This window comes from Schistocerca americana, chromosome 7 (assembly GCF_021461395.2).
Source record: "Schistocerca americana isolate TAMUIC-IGC-003095 chromosome 7, iqSchAmer2.1, whole genome shotgun sequence".
Taxonomy (NCBI): domain Eukaryota; kingdom Metazoa; phylum Arthropoda; class Insecta; order Orthoptera; family Acrididae; genus Schistocerca; species Schistocerca americana.
The window spans coordinates 86,335,645-86,352,652 of record NC_060125.1 but is presented as its reverse complement, the minus strand read 5'-3'; the positions used below and the strand labels follow the sequence as shown (position 1 = coordinate 86,352,652).

The 17,008-nt window shown below is 42.6% G+C and overlaps 1 protein-coding gene across 1 annotated transcript in view; it reads right to left on the bottom strand.

Annotated features, from left to right (window-relative positions):
* The window catches only part of LOC124623172 (Bloom syndrome protein homolog), a 172,736-nt gene that overhangs the window by 113,164 nt on the left and 42,564 nt on the right, over positions 1-17,008 (bottom strand). The window contains exons 8-11 of the mRNA XM_047148976.1: positions 12,479-12,582; positions 10,922-12,365; positions 10,568-10,723; positions 6,625-6,845 (exon numbers count right to left, since the gene is read on the bottom strand). Coding sequence (XP_047004932.1) covers positions 6,625-6,845; positions 10,568-10,723; positions 10,922-12,365; positions 12,479-12,582 — 1,925 coding nt within the window. The remainder of the gene's footprint in view (positions 1-6,624; positions 6,846-10,567; positions 10,724-10,921; positions 12,366-12,478; positions 12,583-17,008) is intronic.

Below are 17,008 nucleotides of genomic sequence, written 5' to 3'. Positions count from 1 at the left end.
AGCTCTGATAGCATAACTGAAAAAGAACAAAGGTCCACCTCCAAGAAATAATGTGGCATTTAGCAGGTAGTTTTAACCTACTAAAATATTTTAAGTTTAATATTAATTTTTGTCTACAAGCACAACATAAAATTCTACAATTTACAGTCATTGGAAAAACTTTAATTTAGGATGAAACATAAGTTTTGGGAGATATTGAAAAGTATCATAATTGGAGGAAAACAAACTCTACACAGCCACACTATTAAAACTGAAAAAAATAATAATATTTTTAAATTTTTCAAATCCAATCCAATTGCCAGATCTTCACCCTTAAAAGAAGTTGTAAACTTTTTCTCAACATAAAAGATCAATTACAATGTATTTACAGTCATATTCACATCAATACACAGCAATCAAAATATGGAGGTGTTTCTTCAACTAATTATTTTCAAGATTCACATATAAAGATGATATCTAAAAAAACAATTGAAAATCCAAGATGGATGTGTGTGTGTGTGTGTGTGTGTGTGTGTGTGTGGTTTGAGGTTTTTGGGCACTAAACAGCGTGGTCATCAGCGCCCAAACGCATAGAAACAGGAACACATGCAGTGAAGGGACAAAGACGGACAGCGAACAAGGAGAACGGCTAAAAGACACAGACCTGACGCAGTTACAAATCCTCACATACAGAGGCAAAACAAGAGGAGAAGAAACGCACTAAAAAATGAAAGGAAACACAAGGAAAAGAGAACAGCAATCGAAGTGAAACAAGTAGGTAATCGTGACTGGCGGACCTCTTACCTAAAGCCTGGGTGAGCCAGTCCCCCAGCAGCACATTAAAATCCTCTCCCTAAAATCCGAGGCAACAAATTGGACAGGAAACAAAACCGTAAGACCTTAACCACAGTCGTTGCGTCGTCTTGCAAAATAGAGGGAAAATCCGGTGGCAAGGAAACCACCGCCCTCTGGTCAGAGAATAAAGGACAGTCAAGTAAAATGTGGCGGACAGTTATCTGGACGCCACAAGCACTGCAGATTGGGGGGTCCTCCCGCCGGAATAAAAAACCGTGCGTTAAGGGACTGTGCCCGATTGGGGGCGATTGAGGAGAACCTCATCCCGCCTGCATGACTGGTAGGACGTACGCCATGGCCGCGTGGTGGCCTTGACCAAACGCAGCTTATTTTCACCGACTGCCAGCCACTCCTCTTCCCATTGACGTATAACACGAAAACACAAAAGGGAGGTAACAGCATGGAGGGGGACGGCACATTCAACAACGTGAGGGAGGGAACATGCATCTTTGGCAGCCACATCCGCCAGTTCGTTTCCCCTAATACCCACGTGCCCCGGCACCCAGCAGAAAGAAACCTCCTTCCCCTGCCATTGCAGGTGGAGTAGGGCATCATGAATGTTCTGGACGACCGTATCCGCTGGGTACAAGTGTTGCATGGTCTGAAGGGCACTCAGGGAGTCAGAACAGATGAGAAACTTAAGACTGGGAACACATCTCATCTGCTCCAATGCCCGCAAGATCGCAAACAATTCGGCATCAAAGATGGTAAACGCTGCAGGAAGGCGTAACTTGACGACTCGAACAGGGAAAACAACAGCACAACCAACAGAGTCCCCCTGTTTAGAGCCATCCGTAAATACTGGTACATGGTCGGCATGCTGGTTTAAAATATCGTAAAATAAGGAGGTAAAAACAAACGCAGGAGTGCAGCTCCTCCGGTACTCTGACAAGTCTAAAAGGATGCTGGGCCTCTGGAGCAACCAGGGAGATAGGCGGGTAAAACCCTGGAGTTGGGGTGCCACATGCTCCACACCGAGGGACTCAAGCAAATGCTTGGCACAAATCCCAAATGGTCTCGTTGCCCTTGGACGACTGGAAAAGAGACGTTCCATAGGCGGTCGGGCAACAGTAGGGTATGCAGGGGAGGTAGGACAGGCAAGGAATTGACACACCCGTCGCAACATGAGGAGTTTCCGCCAGATGGCGAGCGGCGGTTCCCCTGCCTCAGCACACAGGCTGGGGATGGGACTGGTACGGAAGGCACCAGTAGCCAGCCTGATACCCTCATGGTGTACTGTGTCAAGAATCTTCAGATACGAAGGCCTCGCTGACCCATACACAGTGCATCCACAGTCAAGATGCGACCGGACGAAAGCCCTATAAAACTGCAGCAGACGCGCCCGATCTGCTCCCCAGGACCAATGGCTCAGACACTTCAAAATATTCAGTGCCTTCAGGGCCCGCACCTTGAGGTCTTTAAGGTGCGGCAACCACGACAACTTGGAATCAAAAGTGAGGCCCAGGAACCTCACAGTGTCTCTAAAAGGAAGAATGGTGTCCCTCAGACGCAATTCAGGGGAGGTAAAAGCACGTCGAGAACGATTAAAATGAACACACACACATTTGTCTGCAGGAAAGGTAAAACCCGTCTTTGCAGTCCATGCCTCTAATCGCTTTATCGTAAGCTGCAGCTGCCGACTAGCAGTGACAAGACTGGAGAAAGAACAGAAAACAGCAAAATCGTCCACAAACAAGGAGCACTGGGCAGGACTCCGGATAGTGGACGTGATACTGTTAATGGCGACGGCAAGGAGGGTGACACTTAAAACGCTTCCCTGAGGAACACCATTCTCCTGCACGTACAAATCAGATAGCACATTACCAACCCGATATCGAAAGAGGCGGCGGGAAAGAAAGGACCGAATGAAGATGGGGAGATGGCCACGAAAACCCCACTGATGGAGTTGATTGAGGATAAGGCGGCACCAAGCAGTGTCATACGCCTTATTAATGTCAAAGAATACACCTAGACAATGCTGGTTACGTAGGAAGGCCTGCTGGATGGCCACCTCAAGCAGGGTCAAGTTGTCTATAGTTGAACGACATCTCCGAAAGCCACACTGAGAGTGGCTAAGGAGCTGCCTGGTCTCGAGCAGCCAAACCAGGCGACGGTTGACCATGCGTTCCAATGTCTTCTCGACACAGATCGTCAAAGCAATACTCCGATAACTACTGGGATGCATTCGATCCTTTCCCGGTTTGAGGAGGGGAACCAAAATCGCCTCCCTCCACGAGTCAGGGAACGTGCCGGATAACCATATCATATTAAAACAATTCAGGAATACTTCCTTGGATGGCAGCAACAAGTGCTGCAGCATGCTGTACAGGATTTGATCATCACCTGGCGCAGTATCATGAGCCACAGACAGCGCCGAATCCAGTTCCCACATTGTGAAGGGGCAGTTGTAGGGTTCAGAATTTGGAGACCGGAAGTCCGAGTGATCCCTCTCGATGGCAGTGCGGTAGCGGCAGAAATCTGGATCACAGTTAATAGTGGCAGCAGATTCAGCAAAATACATGGCCAGTGTCTGGGCAATGCCTCTCGGCGCCGTGAGTAGACAACCTTGATGCAGCAATGCCGTGACAGGTAGTTGGCTGCGTTTCCCGGAAATCCTCCTGATGGCTTCCCATACTTTTGTAGAACTAGTGGAGCGGGAGATGGAGTTCAGGAACGATTGCCATGACCGTCGTTTGCTCTCTTTAATCACTCACCGCGCCTTGGCCCTTGCCACCCGAAAGGCCGCAAGATTGTCAGCTGAGGGACGGCACTTGAAGCGGTGCAGAGCTGCACGGCGGGCTGGGATGGCTGAGCGGCACTCAGTGGTCCACCAAGGGACAGGGCGCCTCTTGGGATGACTTGAGGACCGTGGGATCGACAATTCAGCAGCATGGGAGATCACGGCTGTAACATGGTCGACCCATTCGTGGACGCTGGCATGGTGTTCCAAAACAGCTAAATCGCTGAAAAGTGTCCAGTCAGCTCTGCAGAGGTGCCACCTGGACGGCACTGGTAATGCCACAGTCTCATCCAGGAGGCGAATCCAAAGGGGGAAGTGGTCACTAGAATGGAGGTCAGCGGCAACCTCCCACAGAGCAGAATCTGCGAGTGCTGGAGAGCAAAAAGAAAGGTCAATAGCTGACGACGACCCAGAAGCAGTACAGAAATGAGTGGGAGCACCAGAGTTGAGGATGCACAGTTCTTCGGATGCCATGAGGCTTTCCAGAATGCGACCCCTGGGGCAAGTAGTCGTAGAACCCCATAAGACATTATGAGCATTGAAGTCCCCCAGAAGGAGAAATGGGCGGGGGAGTTGGGTAATAAGGTCTGTAAGAGCCTCAGAGTCTATTGCATCCTGAGGCGGTAAGTAAACGGAACAAATTGTGAGCCTCCGCCCCACAAGAAGGTCAACTGCAACTGCTTGCAAGTCCGTAACGAGAGGGAGCTCAGATGAGTGGTGCATGTCATGGACAAAAACCGCAACACCACCCTTTGCCCTTTCCCCCATCAGATCATCTTTTCGATGCACGGTATAGCCCCGTAAAGAAGGAGCATCAGTGGCCCGGAAATGTGTCTCTTGGAGACATAAGCACAAGGGGCGCTCTCGTACAAGGAGTTGTAATTCGGCCACATGCTTCCTGGACCCATTCAGGTTCCACTGTAATATGGGAGCCAGTGATCAGGGTGGCTGAATTTTCACCCTGCCCCTGTGCTTTGGGGAAAGCCCATACTGGCCGGAGATTTATTCCTGGGGCAAGAAGATCGTCCCCGGTCGACATCAATGTCCATCAGCTCCGATGGCGACCCAAGGGAGATGTCAGATAGTACGATGGCATCGTCATCGGACTGACCCTGACTAGTCTCCTCAGGTGGCAAAACCTTCACCTTCGGCACCTTCGTCTTGGGGGGCTTAGAATGCAGAACCTTGTCAACAGTTGGAGCTTTACTCGCCTGGGCAGAAGGTGCCATATTGGGGAGATGCAGGAAGTACCCCAATGTCAGCAACCACGGCCTTGTCCGACGTTGTGGGGAGAGCTGCAGGTTGCAAAACAACCGCAGCAGCACAAGTGCACTGGCAAATGCAGGTATTAGTGCTGGCACTAGCAACCTCTGTTTGTGTAGCAACAGTGGGCAACTGTACCGGTTTCTGCAGAGTGGAAGCGAAAGATGTTGTAAACACAGGAGGCTGCATGGCCTTAAAGAGCTTCTTGGCCTCACCATAGGGGATGCGCTTGGATGTTTTGATCTCCAGTATCTTTGGTTCCTCGAGATGGATGGGGCAGACCCGGCTCCAGACAGGGTGACTCCCAGAGCAATTCACGCACTTCACAGGTGATGAACAATCGGCTCCTTCATGGGCAGGCTGACCACATTTACCACAAGTGGCTATTCCATTGCACCCCAACGTAGTATGCTCAAAACGCGGACATTTAAAACAGCGCATTGGGTTGGGGAAATATGGCCGTACTGGCAAACATAAGAAACCCGCTTTAACATGCTCTGGGAGTCTAGGGCGATTGAACGTGAGAATAAACGAGTCGGATTTGACTAGGTCCCCATCGACTCGTTTCATAATATGCTGCACGTCGACAATACCTTCGTCAGCCCACTCAGATTTCAACTCGTCCTTGGGGATATCCACCAAGTCCCTACATGTCACAACACCCTTACTATAGTTCAAAGTGGAGTGGAGCTCGGTCTCGATAGCGTACTCTCCGAGACAGGTTGCTTTCCTAAGAGAAGTGACTTGACGGGAACTAGAAGTTTCAACTAACAGAGTCCCATTGCGCAGACGCTTCACAGATTTCAGTGTTCCTGCAATTCCCTCAAGACCCCTGTGGATGTAAAAGGGAGAAACTCTCTCAAAGCTACCTTCCTTCCGTTTGACAATCAAAAACACATTCTGGATATTAGCATGTGCTCTGTTACGACAGTCTGATAAATCTCTAGTAACACCAGGCGCTGGAGGACTCCCAGCACGAAGTCGCTTTTTCGATTGGGTGTGTTTTCCTACCAGTGGCCCACCCAATCCACTGGTAGGGGGAAACATAGAGGTCGAAGGGTCCATTGTGGTCCCACGAGCAGCTAGGGAACTAAAGGTCCACTCAGACAGAGCCCCGCGTGCCTGAGTAAGCCTTATACAACTGGGGTGCGGCAGGTGCCCCAGAGGTTGCCCGCTTGCGACTGTTCCACCCCAACAGCCATGCATCTTATAGGCGCGCAGCACACCGTAAGATTGAGGGGTTTTTATAGAGGTTTACCTTCCTCGCAATCCAGGCGGTCAAGCCAAGATTACCATGCCCCGCAGCACACAACATTCCACCGCTGCGCCATGCGGTGCTCGCTGAAGCATGTCCGGGGTTTACGGTGACAGGAGACTGGCGGCGCTGACCAGTCCCCAGCTCAGGACCCCGGGGTCGCCAATCCTGTACTCAGCAAATGAATGCTGAGCCCCTGGGGGGTCCAAGATGGAATAATGGCAATAATATAAAAATAGTAGATTGCTACACAGCATATAGCCGAGATGGTGAGTCGCAGACAGCACAACAAAATGACTGGATAACAAGTAAGCTTTCAACCAAATTGGCCTTTCTCCGAATTAGACAAAACACACACACACACACACACACACACACACAAATGTTTCTCCACATCCATGACCACTCAAGACGGTTAGTTTGGAAAGTTTTGCATAACACTCTCTAGACGGAAAGAAGAAATGCAGTCAGTAAACTTCTGATGAGCACAAAACAACCATGTCAAACAAAAAGTGTGAAAACAAATACATACTTTTAACATTTCATTTGAGTGTGGGAAGCCAACCCCATCAAATTCTCCAGTAATGCCATCATTCTTCAAATTACTGTGAAACTGTCCTGTGATTTGTTTGTTTGAAGTAACTGTCTTCTTTGGAGTGAATTTATTTGGTTGTGTGTTGTGGTACAAGGCTGAATTATAATTGATATTTCCACTGGAATCAGCATTTTTTGTGGCATGATTTGATTTAGGCACTGTAAAAAAAATAAATAAATAAATAAATAAAAAATAAAAAAACACACCACAGTTAAAAGAAGTATTCTCAATGTCAAATATTTCAAAATTTGTTTTGCACATGCAAATTGCAGATGTTGTCCTATTTATTTTCCATGTGTTTCAAGTACTTTTTAACCTGCTTTGCCTCAGTAAACCGAGCAACTAAGATCTCTAGTAAATCTGAATACATATGGGACATTTTATCCGCACAAAAGATTACCTATGTTTTTCCGTTTGGTCTAAAAAATTACAGTCTACTCCAGTAATCAAACAGCAATTTGGAAATGCTATGACAGTTCTTCATCAAAATTACATTGTTTCCTTTCCTGTAACTGCCTAATTAGGCTGCTGCCCCGTAATATACAACATAAATATTAGCTAGAGTTCTAAAGACAAGGTAGACATTAACTAAAAAAAAGAAAAAAATGATCACATTGCATTACAACATCCATGTCACACAATACAATATTTATTAGACAGCTTATTTCCCTCATCTTCCATTCATTTCACTTCTCAAAGGTATCAAATTATAATAGCACAAGATCACTTGACGTTTGTCATTTGATTCACTAACTTATAATAGAGCATGTGTACAAGATATGAAAATTGTTAATAATTAACTGAATTTTCCATTAAAACTTGACAGGACATGACAATATTCAAAAGGAAACAATTTTCAGATGTTTTGAAAAATATTATTTATTTACTCACGTATAGGCTTTTGGCATCCAACACCAAATACTGATGAAGCCATGAATTGTCAGAAGCTGGTGTGTGGATAAATAAATAATATTTTGCAGAACATCTGAAAATTATTTCCTTTTTAATATTATAATTAATCATTTCACACATCATATCAATTAAATCTTGAATATTTTTATTTACAGTTAATCATTAACTATAACCCTCATCTACCTCACAGGTCGCTTTTACTGCTATTTAGAATGACCTAACTATTTTTTCTGCCACCTGAGGACGAAAGATGTGGTTCTGAAAGTTTGACTTTACATAATTGATATTTTGAGTATTTATGTCAGCTGTACTGGATTCTGCAGCCCGCCAGTTAGGTCTCAGCCAATTCCATTTATCTTAACATAAATTCTACAACTCTGTATTTGTTTTTCTCTGCTTCCTAGAACCAATTACATTGTATGAGTGTCATAGGTTGCTAACACAATTGTGTCTCTTTCAAACATTACTGTAATTATCACTAAAAATGGTTTTAGATATGAAACATTTAAATAGATTATTTGCCATAAATAAAGAGTTTGGATGTTTATTAATTACATACGAAGTGGTGACACCAGTTAAGAGTATCATGAAACAGTCAAAACAGCAGTTACAACAGCAATGAGCAGAAATGGAACAATTGCAGCAAAAATTACAGCACCTGCAACAACCGATACAACAGCAGTGGCATCAGTTACTGTGCTACCAGCAGTGGAAGCACATGGAGGATAAGGCCACACTGCAATAGTGACACAAGGAGCAGCTTCAAACATGGCCCGAAGCAGAGGGATCACCTATGGCACCGCTAAAAAAGTCACCGCAGCCGCATGGCCAGGAAACTGCATGTTTGGATACCAGGGCAGTCCCTGCCAGGCCCCTACCGGCAGCCAACACCAGTACTGCCTGTGCCCCTAGTGCAGTCCAGCCTGTGCCTACCTGCAGCCACCAGGTCGATGAGTCCGATTAGACTGCAGCTAGCTCATGAGAATTGTCCTGGAACTGCAAGTGAACTGTGTGGCACTGAAAACACCACCCATCTGGATGGATTATCCTTCACTTTAGTTCACACCCATCGAAAGCTGTTTCGTCCCTGCTGGGACAACACAAGACTCGACCAAAGACACGTGTGGTGACACTATTGACATCTCAATGACAATGAAGTAACAGCTAGGGAAACTAGCCATGAATGGTTAACAGTTTAAAAACTGTTGGAAGTAACATGGAAAGCAAAGAAACACATCATAAACTGTCAGACAGTGGATAAAAACAAAAATGTGTGAAACTGAACTGAGCAGTACATACATAACATGAAACGCAAAGAAAGATATAAGCAGATTAAAATAAGCTTAAAAATGGGGCGAAAGGAACCATGGGGTACATTTTAAGTATGAAATATTAAAAGAGAGAAAGTAACTATGCATTATGAAATTACAAAATTGAAGGTAGACTTAATAAATGGAAATAGAATTCTGAGGGAAGTTAACATTGCACAGAGACCAACAGTGACTGGTAAACATGGCCCGAGGTAGCAGCTCAAAAGCCTTCAAGGAAATGTCTAGTTGCAAACTGGTGCTAATTGTTCAAAATATTGCCATCTTTGTACACTAAGAATTTGAAAATTTCAAGTTTTTCACGTAATTCTAATCTCTGCCCTTTTACCTCTTTGTGCAGAATTACCGTATCCTCTGATTTTCTCAGAGAATGATCAGCATGTTCTGTGAAGAAGGAATGTGTACATTATCACCTTCCCTTCCCAACAGATGTTCTTTGCATCTCTGTTGGAAAAGAAGGGTGGTAATGTACACAATTCCACCTTCACAGAACATTTAATTATTGCTGAAAATCCAAGGCATTTAAAGGATACTGTAATTCAGTACAAAGAGGTAAACAGGCAGAGATTAGATGTATGGGCAGAACTTGAAATTTTCAAACACTCAGTGAACAAAGGCGGCAATATTTGTAAAAGCCTTTACAAATGTCTGCTTGTGTCTGTGTATGTGCGGATGGATATGTGTGTGTGTGCGAGTGTATACCTGTCCTTTTTTCCCCCTAAGGTAAGTCTTTCTGCTCCCGGGATTGGAATAACTCCTTACCCTCTCCCATAAAACCCACATCCTTTCGTCTTTCCCTCTCCTTCCCTCTTTCCTGATGAAGCAACCGCTTGTTGCAAAAGCTTGAATTTTGTGTGTATGTTTGTTTGTGTGTCTATTGACCTGCCAGTGCTTTTGTTTGGTAAGTCTCATCATCTTTGTTTTTAGATATAAGTATATTTCTAGTATACAAACAGATGTTAGTACTATGGTCTCTGTTTATCTGGCTGCTACTTGCCATGGAATAGCAGAAGGAGAAATTCTGGCAAATAATACTACCTCCGAGAGGAAGACTACAAACAGCCTGTGATGGAGAAGGAAGTTTCTTTGGAAATTATATCCACTGCTGAGAACAAGTGGTAAAATGGATCACAGCCCTGCTGGTTTTGCATATGATAATTCCAGAGCTGCTGTATTACTGCTCTAGTTAAAAAGAAACCTTAACTTCATGTCAGTTCTTTTGGTTTCTGTGTTTTCTGGAAATGTTGCTGATTTTTGTGATTTCTGCCTATTTTCAAGAAACTATTGAACTTAAATCAAATGTACATCACTGATCTAGTTGCATAATACAACTTCTTGGAAACTTGTAGTAGTAATAAGATACACACGTTTTTACTAGAAACTGTAGCACCCAGTGCTTTGCTTCCATTCTACATCAAAATCTCACTGTTTCTAAAAAGTGAAATTAGACTACTTTTACAAGAAACTAAATATACACAGCAAAGCAATTCTGGTGTTGTAACCTGCGAGTATTATAAACATGGAAAATTGGGGTACCCTACAAGTGTCATCACATCCTGTTTCTGTTATCAGGAATTTCTATAGCCTGAAAAGTTGATAGTAAAAAATAATGATTTAATCAGGAAAGACTGAGTAAATACCTTTTTGCAGAGGGTCTTGAGCCTTTATGCTATGAAATTGTGTTTCAAAATTGTCAATATTTTGACTTTCAGAATTTTCCTCTTGGGTATCATCTTCTATTAATTGTGTTTCATTCACAATCTTTGTTTTTTGTGGAGAGCTCTTCTTAGCTCCCGCTGTAAATAAATTATTATTTGCATTGATATTACACCAACTACATATTCTACATTAAAATGCTACTGAGTGATGATAGACAAGCTAATTAACATTATAAACAATTGTAAGTGAAATTAAAAAAAACTACAAGCTGCAAACTGTAACAACTTCAGGCTGAATTACATTATAGTGTTGAGAATAAAAGTGATTTAGCTTACCGTTACCTGGAGCTGATCCCAATGCGTAGGTGAAGCTGGTATTCCAAGCACTGCTGTTTGCCTGCGGCTTCTGGAATGTTTCATTTCTTGAACTGGACGGCACAGAGGTAAAACCATTTGGTTCACTACTGTTATCATGACTAGGTCCAGAAAAATTTATGCTTCTAGCACTCTCTTTCACCTGAATTTTGCAATTAGTTGGTGTTCCACCGTTAGTGCCTGAGGCCGCTGCTGTACTGAATGTTTGTGGGGTTCTTGAACTACCACTAACTACTATGGGGCTTTTTGAGTCTGAATTCCTGTTAGCTGTTCCAAAAATAGGTTTTTTAAACTTAAAGGCTGTAGAACCAGAAGATAATTTCCTAGCAGATTCAGAGTGACCTAGTGATACATCATGGACGGCAACTGGTGTTGAGTTTTGAAGACCTTTCCCCATGCTCAGTTTTAATCCAGAGGAATTACACGTAGAGTGTGCTGAATCTTTTACTGTTGCTGAAGAAGGTTTTGGTGTGAGCAACAAAGAAGACTGCCTCTTACTATTGGTTTCATGATCCAGTGAACCCACCGCATCACACTTGCTAGAAGTAGAAAGCTTCCTTTCTTTAGAATCGTAGCTGCTGCCAGCCTGATAACTTGAAGCAACATCGGAATCTGAAATTTTCTCTGCAGAAGCCTTGAAATTCTTACTATTCACTGATAATTGTTTCTTCGCTTCACTAAGTAATGAAACACGGTGAGTAACAGACTGTTTCTCAACACTAACAAAACTGTCTTCAAAGTCAGGCATTACTGTATTTTTACCATAAAAATGTTCATTAAACTCTTCTTTTTGTAAACTTTCTTCTTTTGATGAACTAGAAAACAACTTTCTTTTCTCACTAACAGCAATGCGAGATACATCAGCTCTCCTTTCTGATTCATTTGTCTGATCACCAGCTGATTTCCTCAATGATTTTTTAGTTTCTCCACTGTGTTTTAGACAATCACTACTACTTGATCTACCTACATATCTATCAGATGGCGAGGCCGAAGATCTCTTTACAACTGTCTGGCTCCTGTCTAATTTTGGACTAATCTTTGTTGGAATATTCTCTTTACTCTTGTCTTTCAATTTTAGAGGTGAAACAGATGATTGCTTTTCTCTCTTGATCGTTCTTTCACCAGTACTTACTCGTTTGTCAGGAGAATCATCACTGGCACTGATACTTGCTCTTTCACGGATCAAAGCAGCTTTTCTCTTTACCAGGACATCAGCCAACTTCAACTTTGCTTTAACCCTCTGACGTAAGCTCTTTAGCTTCAGAAAAACTGACTGATTAAATCCAGGTAGTTTATCCAGTATCACTAAGGGAATGGCATCAAATGTTGAAAACACCCTCTCCAGTATTTTGAGTTGAATATTCAGCAATGACGCTTTTACTTCCTTCAATGTTGTATATGGTGTCTGCAACACAAAAGGTACATTACTTTTGAAAATGTAATGTCACTACAGCCAAGTATTTTGCAAACATAAAAAACAGATCTAAAAATATGTTTTATGGCTGAGTTCTGCCTTACTTCCATAGATACAGGCTTCAGAGACTGGTGTGTTTCAGTCTCTCTCAACCATTTCAGAACATCTTCATTCATTCCAAGATCAATCTGCATTCCCTCCAGCAGACCTGAAAATAAAAACAGAACATAACATTTCATTTCAGTTTTTAAGGTTAACTGTTTTGTGGAGTCAGCAAGGGAGAAGTGTTAGTTAACAAAGCAGCTGTTAAGTTATTGATATTTCTTGAAACTAAAACAAACATTTCCTTTTGGGATTCAATTTTAATGGTTCTGAAGTGTTGCCTGGAGATATTGAATTTAACTGATGAAAGGAGAAAATGTAAAATTGCAGTAAATGAAACAGGCGAAAAGGAATGCAAACATCTCAGAAACGAGATTGACAGGAAGTGCAAAATGGCTAAGCAGGAATGGCTAGAGGATAAAGTTAAGGATGTAGAAGCATATATCAATAGCGGTAAGATAGATCTGCCTACAGAAAATTAAAGAGACCTTTGGAGAAAAGAGAACCACCTGTATGCATACCAAAACCTCAGATGGAAAACCAGTCCTAAGCAAAGAAGGGAAAGCAGAAAGGTGGAAGTAGTATATAGAGGGTCTATACAAGGCCTATGTGCTTGAGGGCAATAATATGGAAATGGAAGAGGACGTAGATGAAGATGAGATGGGAGATATCATACTGCATGAAGAATTTGACAGAGCACTGAAAGATCTAAGCTGAAACAAGGCCCCAGAAGTAAACTACATTCAGTTAGAACTACTGATAGCCTTGACAAAACTCTTCTGTCTGATGAGCAAGATACGTGAGACAGGTGAAATACGCTCAGACTTCAAGAAGAATATAATGATTCTAATTACAAAGAAAGCAGGTGCTGACAATTGTGAAAACTGCCAAACTATCAGTTTAATAAGTCACGGTTGCAAAATACTAACGCGGAATCCTTATAAGCGAATGGAAAAACTGGTAGAAGCCGACCTTGGGAAAGATCAATTTGGATTCCACTGGAACATGCGAGGCAATACTGACACTACGACTTATCTTAGAAGACAGGTTAAGGAAAGCCAAACCTACGTTTATAGCATTTTTAGACTTAAAGTAGGCTTTTGGCAATGTTGAATGGAAAACTCTCAAATTCTGCAGGTGGCAGGGGTAAAATACAGGGAGCGAAAAGCTATTTACAATTTGTACAGAAACCAGATGGCTGTTGTAAGAGTCCAGGGGTATGAAAGGGAAGTAGTGGTTGAGAAGGGAGTGAGACAGAGTTGTAGCCTATCCCCGATGTTGTTCAATCTGTATATTGATGAAGCAGTAGAGGAAACAAAAGACAAATTTGGAGTAGGAATTAAAATCCATGGAGAAGAAATAAAAACCTTGAGGTTTGCCAATGACATTGCAATTCTGTCAGTTACAGGACTTGGAAGAGCAGCTGAACGAAATTGACAGTGTCTTGAAAAAAGAATATAAGATGAACATCAACAAAAGCAAAACAAGGATAATGGAATGTAGTAGGATTAAACCAGGCGATGCTGATGGAATTAGATTAGGAAATGAGACGCTTAAAGTAGTAGATGAATTTCGCTATTTGGGCAGCAAAATAACTGATAATGGTTGAAGTAGAGAGGATATAAAATGTACACTGGCAATGGCAAGGAAAGCATTTCTCAACAAGAGAAATTTGTTAACATCGAGTATAGATTTGTGTGTCAAGGAAGTGTTTTCTGAAAGCATTTGTATGGAGTGTAGCCATGTATAGAAGTGAAACATGGATGATAAACACGAATAGAATAGAAGCTTTTGAAATGTGGTGCTACAGAATAATGCTGAAGATTAGATGGGTAGATAACATAACTAATGAGGTGGTGCTGAGCAGTTCCCAGAATGAGATTTTCACTCTGCAGTGGAGTGTGCACTGCTGTGAAACTTCCTAGCAGATTAAAACTTTGTACCAGACTGAGACTTGAGTCTCAGTCCGTGTACACAGTAGTTTTAATCTGCCAGGAAGTTTCAGGTACTGTATAGAATTGGGGAGAAGAGAAATCTGTGGTACAACAAGGGATCGGTTGGTAGGACACATTCTGAGGCATCAAAGAGTCACCAATCACTGGAGGGAAGAATGAGGGGTACAAATCATAGAGGGAGACCAAGAGATAGCTGCACTAAGCACATTCAGAAGAATGTAGGTTGCAGTAGTTACTCGAAGATCAAGAGGCTTGTACACGGTAGAGTAGCATGAAGAGCTGCATAAAACCAATCTTTGGTCTGAAGATCACAACAAAAACAAAGTGTTGTAATTCTATGTGTTTGATACATTATATTTTAATGTTCAAACTAAATTGGTTGAACATAAGCTCAATGTTTTTTGCTCCAATCAACTGGCAACATCAAGTAAAATGTCCAGTAGCACCATGGGATATAACTCTGTTTGGCTGTTTAAGATATGGCCATTTACACAGTCCACTGATGGATGTATTTCAGTCTCTCTCTGAATTAGTTCAGAACATCATGGTAATGAATGGAAGTGTTAGAGGTAAAAACTGTAGAGGGAGATCAAGTAAGAACATGGTAAGGAAGTTAAAGCGGATGTAGATTACAATGGCTGTGTAGAGATGAAGAGACTTTCATGCAATGGACTAGTATCTAACCTGCCTTTGCATTGAAGATAACAACAACAATGATGAGAACAACATCAACACAAAGTTTGCCATTATAAAAGTTGTTATCTATAACTATACTGCTATGTAAAAACAGGTTGCTGTGTAATTTTGATAATGAAAAACTGGAAAACCTGGGCAGACATAGGCTACATATTTTTAAATACATAAAGGGAAGTGCTGTTACCAAAAACCTCAAGAAGTTCTTGACCAACTTGCTTCAAATTACTATAAGATACTCTGATCTTCAGAAGTGATGGTCAATAATTCACACATGAAAAGTGCCGTGGTGCACACAGCCACACAAACACAACGGTTGGCTACTGCGGCAGAGTTAATCGGCACCTGCAACTTAGTGCCGGCGTGTTCCGCCAGCCAGCGCTAGAGGCATTCCCGCCAAACATTCAATTAGCCGTGAACTATGCACGCGCACGAGCCTTTTTCCAGCACGGATGGTCACACTATGATATCACCAACCACCAGTCAGAGATCACCAACGGCCGCCAATCATCACTCCGGAATCAGCGGAGAGAGACTGGAGCTGCCAAGTTAAATAGCCAGAAGAAGCAGAAACAGCCGTCTTTTGACCCGCTGCAGACTGCCGCCTGGAAGATACTTCAACGCAGCTGGAACGTCCAGGTGCCATCTTCGCTACGCTGGCCATCGACGCTGAACTCTGCGCCCGTCTACTTCCTTGGCATCCGCCAGAAAGTGTCAAGAGAAAACCCAACAAAGGAACATAAATTCAGTTCAGTTGCTAATATTTCAATTCAATAAGGTGGAATATTCTTTGGCTTGTTATAAAATTTTGGTAGGAGAAAAAGCCTTTTGTTTTTGAGGAAAGTTTATCTTTTTGTAAAATTAAGCAGTAGCCTTGCTCCACCTAATAAAAATGTTTGTTCACACGTGGGTGGTAATCTGTGGATATAACAAAAAGTACAGGTCAAAGCTAGCTAAAAAGCTCCAACACACATGGGTCCACAAATCAACCATTGTTGAGATGCAACACATTTTCTGTTGCGGTTCATCAGTGTCTAGGAACATATGGCATCTCTAAATGTAGGGTGTTCGAAATGTTGTCCATGTGTCCGCCTGAATACAACACTGAACTCATCTCTGAAATGCATTGCAAATCCTCTCAGGCAGTCCTGGGGAATTCTGTAAACACTGTAGGGTGTTTCAGTCCACAAGATCTCTATATTAATTTATTATGTTGACCTGAGCAGTAGAATGAGGCAGGTCCGGAAAGTAAGTACATTTTGGAAAAAAAACTCATAAAACATTGTTTTCAAAGTAAAATTTATTTTTACAAAAAAGAGCATATCTTGAACTATTTTTCTACATGTTGTTGTTGTTGTTGTTGTTGTTGCTGCTGTTGTTGTGGTCTTCAGTCCTCAGACTCGTTTAATGCAGCTCTCCAGTATTGTTCAGACATTTATCATAGCGGGAAACCAACTTTTCTATGCCCTATTCATAGAAAGATGCCAACAGTGAAGACAGCCACTGCTCAACACTGTTTTTTGCATGTCATTACTATCAAAGCACCTTCCTCCAAAATTGTGCTTCAATTTCAATAACAAGTGACAGTTAGGAGGTGCAAGATCAGAGCCGCACAGCAAGTGATCAAATTGTTCCCAACAGAATTGCTGAATAAGGTTTTGAGTGACACCAGCAGAATTGTGACGTGTGTTGCCATGAAGCAACACAACTCTTTAATTGAGCACTCCACACTGTACAGCCTCAAACTCACACCTTCTAACTATCACTTGTTCTTGAATGTGTAGCATGATTTTGGAGGAAGGCACTTTGACAGTGATGATGACACAAAGAACAGTGTTCAGCAGTGCCTGTCTTCATGGGGAAAAACCTCACCTTATAATCAGT